Source organism: Neltuma alba, unplaced genomic scaffold (assembly GCF_004799145.2).
Source record: "Neltuma alba isolate B1F8T4 unplaced genomic scaffold, ASM479914v2 tig00011200_pilon, whole genome shotgun sequence".
Classification (NCBI taxonomy): domain Eukaryota; kingdom Viridiplantae; phylum Streptophyta; class Magnoliopsida; order Fabales; family Fabaceae; genus Neltuma; species Neltuma alba.
This window is the reverse complement of record NW_021635924.1, coordinates 84064-97522: the sequence shown is the minus strand read 5'-3', so window position 1 is coordinate 97522 and position 13459 is coordinate 84064. Positions and strand designations below refer to the sequence as shown.

Here is a 13459-nt window from a genome sequence, read left to right as displayed (position 1 = left end):
ATAATTATGTTTTTTGTATTACTTCCTCCAGTATTCATTAAAAAATAACTAATTTACAGATAACGAATAAGTAATTAAAATTAATTAAAAATAATAAATAGGTTAAAAATATAATTTTGTTTTCAAATGCGCCTTATAATAAATAAAAAAATGATGAAAAAAATGTATTGGGAAATGTGACAAAAGGGTATAGCAAAAGAGAGAAAATAAATAATTAAGGACAAAAATAAAAAAAATACATTAAATTTAAAACTTATAAAATAAACTATATTTATTTTTAAATTTAAAATTTATAAATAAAACGAGAGCAAGTACCAGTATATTGTAATAGGGAGGATGTCACAGCATTGAGACAGACCAGGGGACTGGGAGGAGTGATTCCAGACTTCCAATGCATTGTGGAGTGAAGTTCGTAACGTTGCCCATCCCAACGTAGCCCGCACCACTCACCACAAATTTTCAGGGAAAAAAGAAGATACATTTATTGTATGATATACTACTCCGTTTTTTATTATAAATTTTTTTTAACTAAATTATACAATTTAAAAAAATAGTTAAAATTAGTTAAAAGTAATTAATATGTAGTAAATGTAATTTTTTTTCCAAACATATCTCTATATATAAATGAGTAAATATGAAAGAGAATGTATTAAATGCATTAAATTAAAAATAAAATAGGTAATAATGCATTAAATATTCAGATAAACTTAAAAAAATCTTATAAAAAGAGATAAATCTATTTAAGAAATTGGATATTATAATACGGAACGGAGGGAGTATATCAAGAAAAATAATAGTGCTACGTTCAGTTCTAAATATAACGTTTAATTCGTAATGCCATGGAGTGGAGGTGGTCTCATAAACTAATCAGTATTTATCAACAAAAAAAAAAAAAAACACAATAGGTCCGGTTAAGTCAGTGTATCGGCTGTTGTCTTTGTTGGTCTGGATTTGTGGTTGCGGCTCAATCTAGAATGATTAGGCCATGTGAAGCTGCTTTTACTACTTGAGTTAGATAACAGTAAATTAATTAATGTAGGTTCATGCATTTTGTCTAATTGAAAGTTCAACAACTCCCTGGCGTAGGACGTATATCAAGATTTAAAGAACATTTATAAAAATACTTATGTGTAGATTACTAGCAAAGTCTCATATAGGTAATAAAATTTGAAATCATGATTTTGTGAATTATGAACCAATTTTTTATTAATTGGATTAATCTTAGGATAATTACTTGTGAGGTCCCAAGGAAAAAAAAACATAACTACTAAAAAAACTTCAAAAATAAATGAGGAATTGTCATTTTCTACATTAAAAGTTGTTATTGAAACTTTTTAATAATTATATTTTTTTTGTTGCATCTTATAGCAAATCTCCAATCTACCTTTGTTGGTCAATTTCGACATTTTTTTTATCAAAATTAAAAGGAAAAAATTTACTAATTCTGTCTACATACCAAATAAGTTTTATATTTCATCTATATTAAATACATCCTGGAAAAAGTTTATCATTTTCCCATGTTAACAATTAGTAGGAGTAAAAAAAGTAAAAAAAAGTTATACGAGTAGTACCTTATATTTAATGCCGAAGGTAGTAATGAACAGCCAATATAATGTGTTATAGAAAAAAAACCACAAAGCCTCTCCATCAACAGAACACTTTTTTTTAAAAAAAAGGTGACAAAATACCATTAATATATGATCCATCAATAGAACACAAGGGAGTATCACAACGCAGAAACAAATCCGACAAGAAGACGTGAAGGGAAGGGTATCTTTGGATGCGGTTTTGGAAGCCGTGGACTGTGGTGTGGTATTGTGAATGGGAAACTTAGACCCGGCTCCACTCCCCAAGTCTCATTTTTCAAAAAGTCTATATATAAACCATATATATTTGATATCTGATTGGTAAAATTAACTTTGTTCTGGTAGATACTGGAGCAGTTATTTATTTATTTTTTTGCCAACATATATTGGAGCATTTATATCTGATTAGTAAACAATACGCTAATATATTTAGTCTTTTAGATTAAACAAATAGATAATCATTTCAAACAGATTTTGTTACATACAATGAAAGAACCATGTCCGCATTATCATGATTCACAGTTGAATAAGTTGAAAGCCTGAGGCAGTCGGTAATAGCTTATGAAGGAGCCTGATGAGAGGCATGTCCTGCATATATATACAGTTAAAGTCACTATCTTTGCCTAAATGTTGTGAAAGTCAGAGCCTACGTCAGGAATGACAGACAGTAATGCAATGCAGCTGGAAACGACGCGCTTCAACCCTTGCCTGAGAAAAATAAATGCAGTTAGATGAACCATTCAATGTATGTTCCTGCGGTTTAATGTTCTGAAGCTACTCACATAGAAATCTCTTGCCTGTGAGTTCCCCATATCTCTGACACTACTTGAGGTGGTGGGGTACCGGTATAATGTGGGATATAGGAAAGAGCTGGGTCTTTCTGTCGGATTTGAGAATGTTTGGCGAATCTGCTTGGCACTGTTGATCCGGACGAAGATCGGGGCTGAAGGTTTGCTTTTAGAGTTCCACTGATAGTCTGCAGGCACTAAAAAAGAAAGTCCAAGTTCATTTAAAGCTTTCTAGAGGGATTCTTCTTCTTCTTCTTGTATTGGAAACACCTTTGGGGGACAGTTTATTCCTCCGGGAGATCAATTAATAGTATATTTTCCTGTTAAAGAAGAAACAAGCAGTGGCTCCCTAGACTTAGTGTTGGTCTGTTTCTCGCTCAGCATACTCAAACTTGGGAGACAATCGTACTGCTAATGCATACTTTTTGAAAATGGCGTTAATGAGGTGATTGGGAAGACTAGAAACTTCCTTTTGGTACGTATTCTTCTTTTCTCAGTGTAGCATCATCTCATCAAGCTAGAGTCAGATTATGCATTGTAATATGAGTTATGCTTTTATAATCGTTGAAAGTTGGTCTTCAGTGAGGCCCGTATTTTAGGCCAATTGAAGTTGGCCCGTGCTACTTGAAGTTTGGCGAGTAATCAGGATACTTCATAGCTCAAAATGGCAGAAAATGTAGAAATAAGGTCATTGGCCTTGACTCCAACATGGTCTGTTGCCACTGTGTTAACAATCTTTGTTCTTGTTTCTTTCCTTGTGGAGCGCTCCATTCACCACTTAAGCAAGGTAAGAATTGCTACGTTCATTATTGATCTTTTGATGATTTTAGTCTTAAATCTGTAGGACTGCATAAGATTTCTGGATTTAAATTGCAAATGTGCATATAGTAAACTTCACGTAAAGGGATGTAACTAGACTTTCATCATGAGGTTGATTAGAGGAATGGAAGAAGGAAAAGGGAAGTTTTGACCAACAACTGAGAAAATTGATTCATAGATTTTGTACATTCTGAAGTGAACAATATCGTTAGCAGTTTTCTTTTGAGATGGGTTTTTCCAAGAAGATTCTTTTGCCTAAACTCTTGGTTTAAACTAAATGTAAAAGACGGAGCCAACTTCTACCATAGTTTAGCCAAACAATGCTCCACAAGGACCTGTATTCCCTCGATTTCGACTTGTAAGAGAAATCTGTGGGATGATCTTCAGGCTTGTTTGGTATATCTTCTTTTGCACAGTCATCCCCGGTGAGTTGCATTATTTCAGAATATTAACTGCTCACTGTCAAATGAAATGATTTACATTGAGAAATAAACTGAAAGGTTTGGGATGAATTCAAATGCGGCTGCATTTCTCTGTGGCTGCAGTGGCTACAGAAAACTAATCGAAAACCCTTACTCGCAGCTTTGGAGAAGATGAAAGAAGGTACCGTGCAATAAGTTCTACTCGCAATCTACACTGCCCAAAATTTATGTATTATCTTAATTAATTAACTCTTGTTATTTTGGCACTCTATCTTCAGAGTTGATGCTTCTTGGATTTATATCACTCCTATTAACGGCTACCTCAACAATGATAGCTAATATCTGCATCCCATCAAAGTTCTACAGTAGTACTTTTGCTCCATGCACTAGATCTGAGGTTGATGAAGAAATGGAAAAGAATGAACCAAAAGAACGTATGTTGTTGATGGCTTCTACTTATCCACACCTGGTCAGAAGGATGTTGAATGACATGAATCAAAACTCCTGCAAAGAGGTATATATACCTTGATGTTTAAAATTTTGATTGTTTATTTGCTTTTACTTCTGCAGATTAATGCGGGCCAAATTGGAATTTGTTCTGTCACACAGGGTCATGAACCATTTGTTTCATATGAAGGACTAGAGCAACTGCACCGATTCATTTTTGTGATGGCAGTCACGCATGTATCTTACAGTTGCTTAACAATGTTATTGGCAATTGTGAAGGTGAGATGTTATTTATGATAGGAAAACATGACCTCACTAGCATGTACTGATCATCATTGAAAAAATATGGGCCGAAGATTGATGTTCTATTTCATTTTGATCTATGCCTTGTCATGTTTTTGTCTTTTCCCTCTTATTTTTAATATGAAAATGAGAGTCAAGCTAAATGTAGTAACTGACACTTTTTGTACATTAGTTGTACTATTAGCTGATAATCTACTTGATTCATTTGTCATTTTACATAAAGACCTTAGCAAACTTTCACTAAACTACTTCAGATTAATCAATGATGATATTAGGTTGAAAATAGTGGTATTAACAATTGATATTGGAGTAAAGTTTTTTTTTTCCATAAAAAACTCTTCAAGATGATGGTCTATGCGAGTAAAAGCATATAAGCACTGCTTGATTCGTTTGCATACCACTTTATAAGCGGTGAATTTTCGTGAGAATACATGAGGTTAAGGAAAGAGTGCTCCACTGCTTCTGTTGAACCTCTTGAAGCTCTACACTTCCCCTGGGAAGTGGTTCAACAGTTTAATACTTCTCAATATAATGAGTCAGTCCCCTACCAGGACTTGATTTGAGAATCGAGGAATCAGACATAAACTAACATAGAAAATTAGAGGGGGGAAATGTAATGCTTTTTTTTTGGGGGGGGGGGGGGCGCTTATATATGGATCATGGAATCATACCTGCGATAGTTAATGCATGGCCATAATTCTCATAGAAATAGCAAATGTAGGAAGTTCATTCCCAAATAATGGAAAATGATATTCGGTGTCAATGAGTGTTGAATGTTTTATTCACTGCTTCAAGTTGAATTGAATTTACAGCTGCATTAAGCAGCAATCTTTTTGACCCAAGAAATGATAACAGCACTCCAGGAGTATAATACAAATTCATGTAGAAAATTAGTAGTTCTTTCTTGGGTGATAAAATATCCACTTGGATAATAAATCATCAAGGTGCTAACTACTTGGGTTTTGTTTGATACGGAAACGTGATAATGAATACCAGATTCACAGTTGGAGGACATGGGAGGAGGAGGCTCACATGGAACGCCACGAGTCATTAGCTGGTGAGCTCAACATGGGTTTTTCTGCCTTAGTGACTCTGTGATTTTATATCATTGACAGATTTGGTCTTCATAGTATAGATTTAAGTTAGAGGTCCCAAGTTCAAATATGTGATTTATATCTGTAGTCTAGGGTTCTATTTGATCCTTTGTGCACCAGTTCCAAGTTCTATGATTGACTATGCACTATATAATAATCAGGTTATTTATCATACAAAAGCAATCCACTGCTTTATATGTATTAGTCATAGGCAAGCTAACCAATGTGATTCTAATAAAATCCAAAGCATTGAACTTCACTAAGGCCTATGAAAATACAGTTTGCAAGTCTACAAGTTTAGCCATCCACAAGTGACTAGTTCAGTTTTTATATTGAAACCAATTTCAAGAGTGATTAATCCCTTCTTGTGTTGCTACAGAGATGACAAGAAAGTTGACATTGCGAAGGCAATCAACATTTGTCAAATTTCACACATCAAATCTGTTGGTCAGAAACAGCTGTATGGTCTGGGTGGTAATTACAGAACTTCACCTTTTTTTTCTTGCTTCATTTTCTTGTTGATGCATTTCATTTGTGTTCTTTTCCCCTTTTTATTATTCATATCTTTTGATACTTCATTAGCTACATGGTATGCCTGTCCGTTTTTGAAAATTCTTGTCCCTGTTGGGTGGTTCATAGAAATGATCAGGGAGGTTGCTTGAAACATTGCAAAATGCATTTCTGGATTTTATAACTATGTTGTGTAAAATAAGACAAAAAGGTTTACTGATTTTCTTAATGTGGAGAAAGAGATTAAAATTCACTTCATAGTGTTCTTAATTGTATGAGTCACTTACATCTAACAGTTTCTATGGAGGCCTGATTTTCTTTAGAAGATACTTCTTTGTTACCCTGTATCAAAGAAGGGAAAGATGTACTGAAAAGTATATTTTTAATTCTCATCTGAGTACAGAGAGAGAAATATATAGAGACACTATACTCTTAAACACTGCAGGACAGCTGTAACACTAACAAATTAACTCACTCTTAACACCCTACACTCTCCTTGATTCTATTTACCAACTAGCTCAAATGTCCAGGGTTCTATTTTGTTCTGTTTGTCCTGTATAATCGTAAATCTTTCTTATGTTAAGTTAAATTAAATGACAGACATGTTTTTTCCGACAATTTGGACGTTCTGTGGTTCGAGCTGATTATCTTGCACTCCGCAAAGGCTTCATTGAGGTATGCAGATGCCATAGTCGAAGGTGCCATTGTTACTTGCACTTGTCTTGTCTCCCCTTTATGACCATATGAAGCTACTTTAAGTGCCTTTTGTATCATATCCATCACAATATTTTTAAGTTCCTTGATGATATGTACCACTTTGGAATGTTTACTCAGTTTTCTTTTCCCCATATTCTTGGCAGAATCATAACCTCACTTCAAATTACGATTTCCACAGTTACATGATTCGATCTATGGAAGAGGAATTCCAAAAGATCGTTGGTGTGAGGTTAGTAATTACATTTATAATATGCTTGCAGCATCATGAACAACACTTTAGGCAGTTATTTTCTGACTTTCTGTTTATCAAATATACTTGATCTGTTTTATCCGTCTCTGCATTGTGTATGCTTTTAGTTACTTGTTTACCTGTGATTGGCATGCCTCATACTGTTAAATGAAAATTGTCAATTGTATCTCACCTTCATGACGAAATATCTGTACCATTTTAATTTAAGTCTCACAGCATATGTTTACTTATTCGTTTCTTCCTTCTATTTATCCAAAGTTCATTCTCATGAAGTATTCCATAGCCAAAACATCTGTTCTGTTTGCAAAATCATGCAGTGTTCCACTCTGGGGATTTGTCGTTGCTTTCATGCTTTTTGATGTCAACGGTATGGCTTATCACAACAGATTTCTCCCTCTTTTATGCCTCTTTTCACAAAAGAAGAAATTTCCCGTTAGATTACTTGATTTTGTTCACTCTTCTAACACAGTTCATTTGTTTCCTGATCAATGACAGGATCTAATCTCTATTTCTGGATAGCAATTATTCCTATTTCTGTAAGTTACCCCTTGTCATTTCTTTTGTACTTATCCTTCTTTTAATCCTTTCATTTGTCTTTTCCATGTATATAATATCAACTCCTCATCCTCCTAATTAAACCAATACTAAAATCACACTAAGACATTTACACCCTTTACTTTGGGTGCACGACAAATAACTAGTTTTTAAACCGACCTGACTTTCCAAGTTCATATCATCTCTTGGACAGTTTTCATGTACCACAGAAATGTATATGTTGAGTTTCTTAAAAGGACGTTGTCATAAGCCATCCACATCAGAACTGTTTCTATCTGCATTGCGCAGAAATGCGTTTGTTACTTTATATTTCATCATGTATGTTGATATATTGATGTGTGTTCTCTATGCAGCTTGTGCTGTTGGTGGGAGCAAAGCTGCAGCATGTTATTGCAACCCTGGCATTAGAGAATGAAGGAATAACTGGTTCCTTCTCAGAGGCGAAGTTGAAGCCTCGCGATGAACTTTTCTGGTTCAATAAACCCGAACTATTGTTGTCCTTAATCCATTTCATTCTTTTCCAGGTTTGGGACCTTTGCTTTACATGTGATGGAATGATTTTCAATTAAGATATGTTATTTTCAAACATGCTCTGACGGATGCATCTTGCTGTTCCTCCTTGCAGAACGCATTTGAGCTGGCTTCATTCTTTTGGTTCTGGGTAATTCCTTACCTTGTTAAGATGTTATTTAGATCTTAGAGCGAGAAGAACACTATTTTCAGCTGAAAAAATATATATATTGTTAAAGTAGAGTAAATTTCAAAATTATGTAAAGTTGGCTGAAATTATATAGACTTCCTGTTCTGTTCTTAAAATTAGTAAAAAGAATAATGGTGGCTGCTGCCTTTTGAAAGTTTCCTTAGGATATAACAGAACACTCTCCAAAGAAAAAGAAAACTTACACGTATACTCTCTATCTACTGTATAACTTCTTAAATAAAAAAAGATTAAAATAAGAATCAGATATCTACCTTACGCATATGAGGGGATTCATTTGTGGAAATAATATAGGTAACAGAAATTGACTTGTTTTTCCTGATTTAAATTTCTATGTTCTACTAAAATGTCTGTAATGTTATGATTGCAGTGGCAGTTTGGTTACCGTTCCTGCTTTATTAGGAATCACCTCCTTGTGTATTTAAGGCTAATCTTGGGGTATGTAGAAATTTTGATTTATCATCTCAGGGCCAGTTGTTATAAAAAAAAGTGATTTGGGTTAACTTAAACATGAGAAACTTGTTGGGAGCGTGGGGAATTGTTGAAAGAACCTTAAGCTAATCATAAAAATTTTGTTGGAAAATTTTTTTTCAACTCATTTTGATAATCCATTCCAAATACATAATTAAAATCTGTTCCAAACATATTATCAAAATAAGCTAAAAACAGATTTTTTATTTTCCATCACATCCCTCACGTTTAGCTTAAGGCTTCCCCATGCTCCCAACAACTTTCTGATGTTTTAACTTAAATCATTTAAAAAAAAAAATTTCTTGAACAAGGTAGCCCTCAATCTTGTCAAATGAAGATCCTGAAAATAAGTTGTTCTAAATTCCCAGGTTTGCTGGGCAGTTTCTCTGTAGCTACAGCACCTTGCCACTCTATGCACTTGCCACACAGGTAACTTCATATACAGATGATTGAGATTTGTGCCCTCCTACGTATTATCAAATTACCCTTGTATTTCAATTTTTGCATTAAATGGACCCTAAGTACAATAGTAGAGTTAACTGAATATAAGGCATTTTTAAGAAGTCGTATGTTTCAATATGCAAGGCACTTCATAGAATTCTAAGGGCAATTAATATGTAGGAGCATATCAAATTACTTGCCTCCCACTAAAATCAAATGAGTCATATTGGTATTCTGTAAAATGCTACATGCTGAAACATGGGATTTTTCAAAAAAAGTCCTGTATTTGAGATTAAGGTAATATTAAACGTCAGATCATTCAGTTGTTTTTACATTTTCATGTCTCATATGGTAACAGCTTTGCTGTGTTTGATTCAGATGGGAACAAACTATAAGGCTGCATTAATTCCACAGAAAATAAGGGAGACAATTCATGGATGGGGGAAACAAGCCAGGAGAAAGAGAAAACATGGTTTCTTCCCTGATGATTCCGCCGCGCATACAGACACAAGCACTGTGTTGTCTATCGAAGAAGACGACGACAACCGATCGGTTGAAGCACTCCCGGCTGCCATGGAATTACAACCAGTAACTGCTGCTGCATCTCCTCCATCAGCTGTTGCAAATGAAACTTCAAGCAGGGCAGCCACGCCCCTCCTACGCCCCTCTGCTTCAGTTTCTACATCAGCTTCATGCTTTAGTTTTAGAATAGGATCAATTTCAAGATCCTCTTCTTTGCCCTCTGGAAGAAATAGAAAATTAAGGCCTGCTTTGCCTAGGTAAGATAGAAATTGGACGTAGCAATGATGAAGTTGGATTTTGTATGATTAGATGTTACAGTTGACTACTCTTGATAAATAAATATATATTCTAGTCATAGGAAACTGCATTACTCATTTCACTACACTATCCATTATCTATTGTAAATGAGGCTTCCAATGATAGGGCTGCCATGCCACTCCTTTGCCCTGTATTATTGTGCATGTTTGGCATAACGTTGGAAAACCTCACAAGTCAGTTGACATAAAAGACAAAAACTGACGTTTGACACAGTTTTAGGACAATTGATTTTTTGCTTAAAAACTACTTTAAAGTTAAAACAACTTTTTCTCACTTTTAACTTTTGACTTTTCTTCATATTTGAACTTTCTAAAACCGCGTTTTAAATATATCATCCAAACAAGTTTATGTTAAGCTAATTTTTTTAGAAAAATCTATTTAAATACAAATCACATTATACTAATTAATTTTTATTCTAATTTCAGTTTTTCGGTCGAAATAAGTTATTTTTGTCAGCCTTAATCTGAAGAATTTTTTTTTTCTTATAATGGTAGTTAGGAAATTAGTAGTTCCCATTTATAATGCTATCATATGCATGCAACCGTGTAAAATAAAATTACGTTGTTTTGTCACCGCATGCATCCAACCATGTAAATACGTGGTCCTGGTGTTCATCTTACAATTAAAAGAATGGTTATACTGCAACTGGTGAAAACCATTTCATCAAAGTAGTGAAATTTATAAGCTGCATACTTGAAATTGAACTTGCAACCTCCCACTTACAGAGATCTTTAATCGTATTGGGTTATCAGGCTATTTTGGCTGATGCGCCTTCCGTCTAGCACTGTTGATATTGTGCGCATCAAGTTTTATTAAATACAACTGTTACTGTCAACCTCATTGTAGAAAACTGAGTAGGAAGCATACTGTTGTGCACATATCTTTCTCTGCAAGACTATATATATCTTTAGTTTTTCTTAATCTTGAATAAACAAACATACACACCCAAAATATTTATTGATAAATATGCCAAAATATTTGCGGGGCCATTGAAATCATGAGTGAAGGTGGAGGACTACCTACAGATCCCATAGTTAAAGAAAGACGCTTCAATGAGCGTATTTATATTTTTCAGGTTTATTTTCTTGTAAAGATTTAATAAGAAGATTCATACTGTTGCTAAATATATTTTCTTGCATTTGTATTCCGCGAATGAAGAAGCGCCAAGTCAAACAAAAAGAAAGGCAAGCGTACAGGTTGAATTTGTTATTATAGATTATGGTCTGGTGAAAGTGAAACTTCGACTAAATTTATCATGCCAAAGGGATCTAAACAAAAATTTAGTTAATCAAAAAATCAATTTGACATCTTTTATTTAAAAACACATATTCCTGTTTCTTTTCTTCAATATAATTGAAAGCAATGATTATTACAGTAATCAACTGCAGGAAACATTAGCAACTAAGCTTTGTCTACTTAGTATATAAGTATAGCATTGATTCTACAGAAAATGGAGGAACCTTCTCCAGTTAAGCGTCTTTGCCATTTGTTCCACCTGATTCCATAGCCTTCAAGCCTTCTGCCAGCATCCTCTCCCTATTTTGTAATTTTCTTTCGGCCGCAACCACATATAAGCCTGGATAAGTATAAAAATTGTTGTTAGAATATACAATTTTATTTATGAGTGTTCACCTAAAAGCTGAAGTTTCTAAATTAATTTTTGACCAGGCACGAAAGCTTCTATGTGAACAATAGTCCGATCTTAGCCCCATTCATTCATCATAATCTATCAACACTCCTTATAGAACTTCCAGAGGTCCGACTGAATGTCTGGCTATATTATTGGAGGACAGACAGGCCACAACTACTGGAAGATCTAATGCAGCAACTGCATGAGCTTTTTAGGATTTTATTTTTTCTCCTTCAAGCCTAGCTTGTCCTTCTTCCCCAAAAAAAAAAAAAAACTCCTTATAGAACATATTGAAAGAAGGTGAAGAAGCTTACTGATAGCACTTCCAATGGCACAAGCCCAGAGAACTCTCATCGACCATTTATCACTGATTACTCCTCTGGTTCCCATGGCTTGCTGAAGCGAAGAACTAAAACTCTATAAGACAGCTCTAGGCAATCATGTTTCCTAAACACTTCAGATTGTAAGGGTTAGAAATTTAGTTACTGCCTGAGCTTTTACCAGTAAAATGTAAAATACAGTTCATATGCAACAGCCAAGCTCATATAAGAAAGCTCGAATTTGTTGAACTCTCAATAGGACACTTGACTTACTCAACAAAAAAAAGGGGATACCACAATATTTTCATGCTTTGAAAAATGCCTAGTAACATGATTTATAAACAATATAGTTACAGCTGAGAAAACATTTCAGACTTATTCAAGTATCACAGGCTTCGGGCCCTGGAATAATTTGTGAAACTTTATCTGCGCACATTTGAAGCAAAATAGAAACTACAATAGTTCTCCAAGGAGAAGAAAATGATAACTTTTTCATGCATGTTTTCAAACACTAATCAAATAAATGAGGTTCGCCTTTATTAGTTTTCCAAAGATGTAACAAAATGAAATTTAGGGATATTCTGGAGTTCTTTCAAAATGGTTTCATCAATTTGATGCGATACAACAGGACTGACAGACTTGGAAATCTGAATAATCTTTCTGTGTGTACCTTCAATTCTTTGAGAAACCAAGCAGATACAATCGATGAAGAGCAACGCCGACGATGAACTGAGCGAGATGATAGAATGCCACGAGGTTAAGAACCGAAGACAAAGAACGAGAAATCGAAGAGGATCGAGACGTGGGAGCAACGGTGAATGGACGGAGGAGAGAAGAAACGGCCGCAGGGAAAATAGGAAAATGACGGAGCATAAAGAGGAGGCCGAAAAGGCAACGGGAAAATAAGGAAGAAGGGTTTGTCGTTTGAGGGATCGAACGACATCGTGGGGTGTAAACCCCCCCCCCCCCCAAAAAAAAACAAAACATGTGGAGACCGGACCAGACCAGGCCATTTAACAAAGGTTTGTCGTTTTTCGTTAAATGTTGTCATTTCATTTAACAAGTTATTTGTGTGGAAAAACAATAGGCTTTGGATCTAGTCGAAACAACTAACTTCTCAACTTCTCACAATGTTACGAATAAAAATTTAAATCCCAACTTAACCCATCCCTACCGAAAAAATCTGCGGCAACTGAAGTTGTAGATGTCAACATTGGAGGGAGCTTCTTAAATTAAATTGTTTAAAAAAACTAAATATCAAAATAGTCTTTAAAATTTGGCCAAAAAAATTGTCTTTTAAAAACATCATGAAAATTAAATAATTTTAAAATATCATTCTGAAATTATCATATTTTAGTAGTTCTTAGATGTCCTTCTTCCTCTTCTATTTGGAGAGCTCAAATCATAATTTTTACATGTCTCGATATTAGCATTTAAATCTGAACTAAAAAAATCAAGATTCGAAAAACCGGACTAGTCATTAAACAGGTTAAGCTAATGAGTTAAGAGTTAGTGAGTTATATCAGATCAAATCGGAATCAGACCGGT

The 13459-nt window shown here is 34.5% G+C and overlaps 2 protein-coding genes across 3 annotated transcripts; one reads left to right on the top strand and one right to left on the bottom strand.

The window, feature by feature from the left end:
• Window positions 1-2427: 2427 nt before the first annotated feature.
• On the top strand, window positions 2428-10084 carry LOC114762220 (MLO-like protein 11). 2 transcript variants are annotated; one of them, XM_028951683.1, is made up of 16 exons: window positions 2428-2849; window positions 2974-3161; window positions 3739-3796; window positions 3894-4129; window positions 4225-4341; window positions 5362-5422; window positions 5839-5933; window positions 6570-6644; window positions 6830-6915; window positions 7254-7303; window positions 7432-7472; window positions 7845-8015; window positions 8117-8152; window positions 8580-8647; window positions 9049-9109; window positions 9500-10084. In XM_028951683.1, the coding sequence occupies exons 2-16, from the start codon at window positions 3039-3041 to the stop codon at window positions 9902-9904; spliced, it is 1683 nt and encodes a 560-aa protein (XP_028807516.1). In that variant the 5' UTR covers window positions 2428-2849; window positions 2974-3038; the 3' UTR covers window positions 9905-10084. The 2 variants fall into 2 exon arrangements, with proteins under 2 accessions (XP_028807516.1, XP_028807515.1); XM_028951682.1 differs by having other exon boundaries at window positions 2957-3161.
• Window positions 10085-11240: 1156 nt separating this feature from the next.
• LOC114762222 (uncharacterized) lies at window positions 11241-12821 on the bottom strand. The gene is made up of 3 exons (XM_028951686.1): window positions 12582-12821; window positions 11906-12045; window positions 11241-11537 (listed from the first exon to the last, which is right to left on the bottom strand). Exons 2-3 carry the CDS (start codon window positions 11979-11981, stop codon window positions 11431-11433), a joined length of 183 nt encoding a protein of 60 aa, XP_028807519.1. The 5' UTR covers window positions 11982-12045; window positions 12582-12821; the 3' UTR covers window positions 11241-11430.
• Window positions 12822-13459: the final 638 nt, after the last annotated feature.

Coding starts and splice junctions, on each gene's coding strand:
- LOC114762220 (XM_028951683.1), top strand. CDS start 3,039: ATGGCAGAAAATGTAGAAATAAGGTCATTGGCCTTGACTCCAACATGG. Junction 8,016..8,116: donor TCCATTTCATTCTTTTCCAG/GTTTGGGACCTT, acceptor TCCTCCTTGCAG/AACGCATTTGAGCTGGCTTC. Junction 8,153..8,579: donor CTTCATTCTTTTGGTTCTGG/GTAATTCCTTAC, acceptor TTATGATTGCAG/TGGCAGTTTGGTTACCGTTC.
- LOC114762222 (XM_028951686.1), bottom strand. CDS start 11,981: ATGGGAACCAGAGGAGTAATCAGTGATAAATGGTCGATGAGAGTTCTC. Junction 11,538..11,905: donor TGCCATTGGAAGTGCTATCA/GTAAGCTTCTTC, acceptor ATACTTATCCAG/GCTTATATGTGGTTGCGGCC.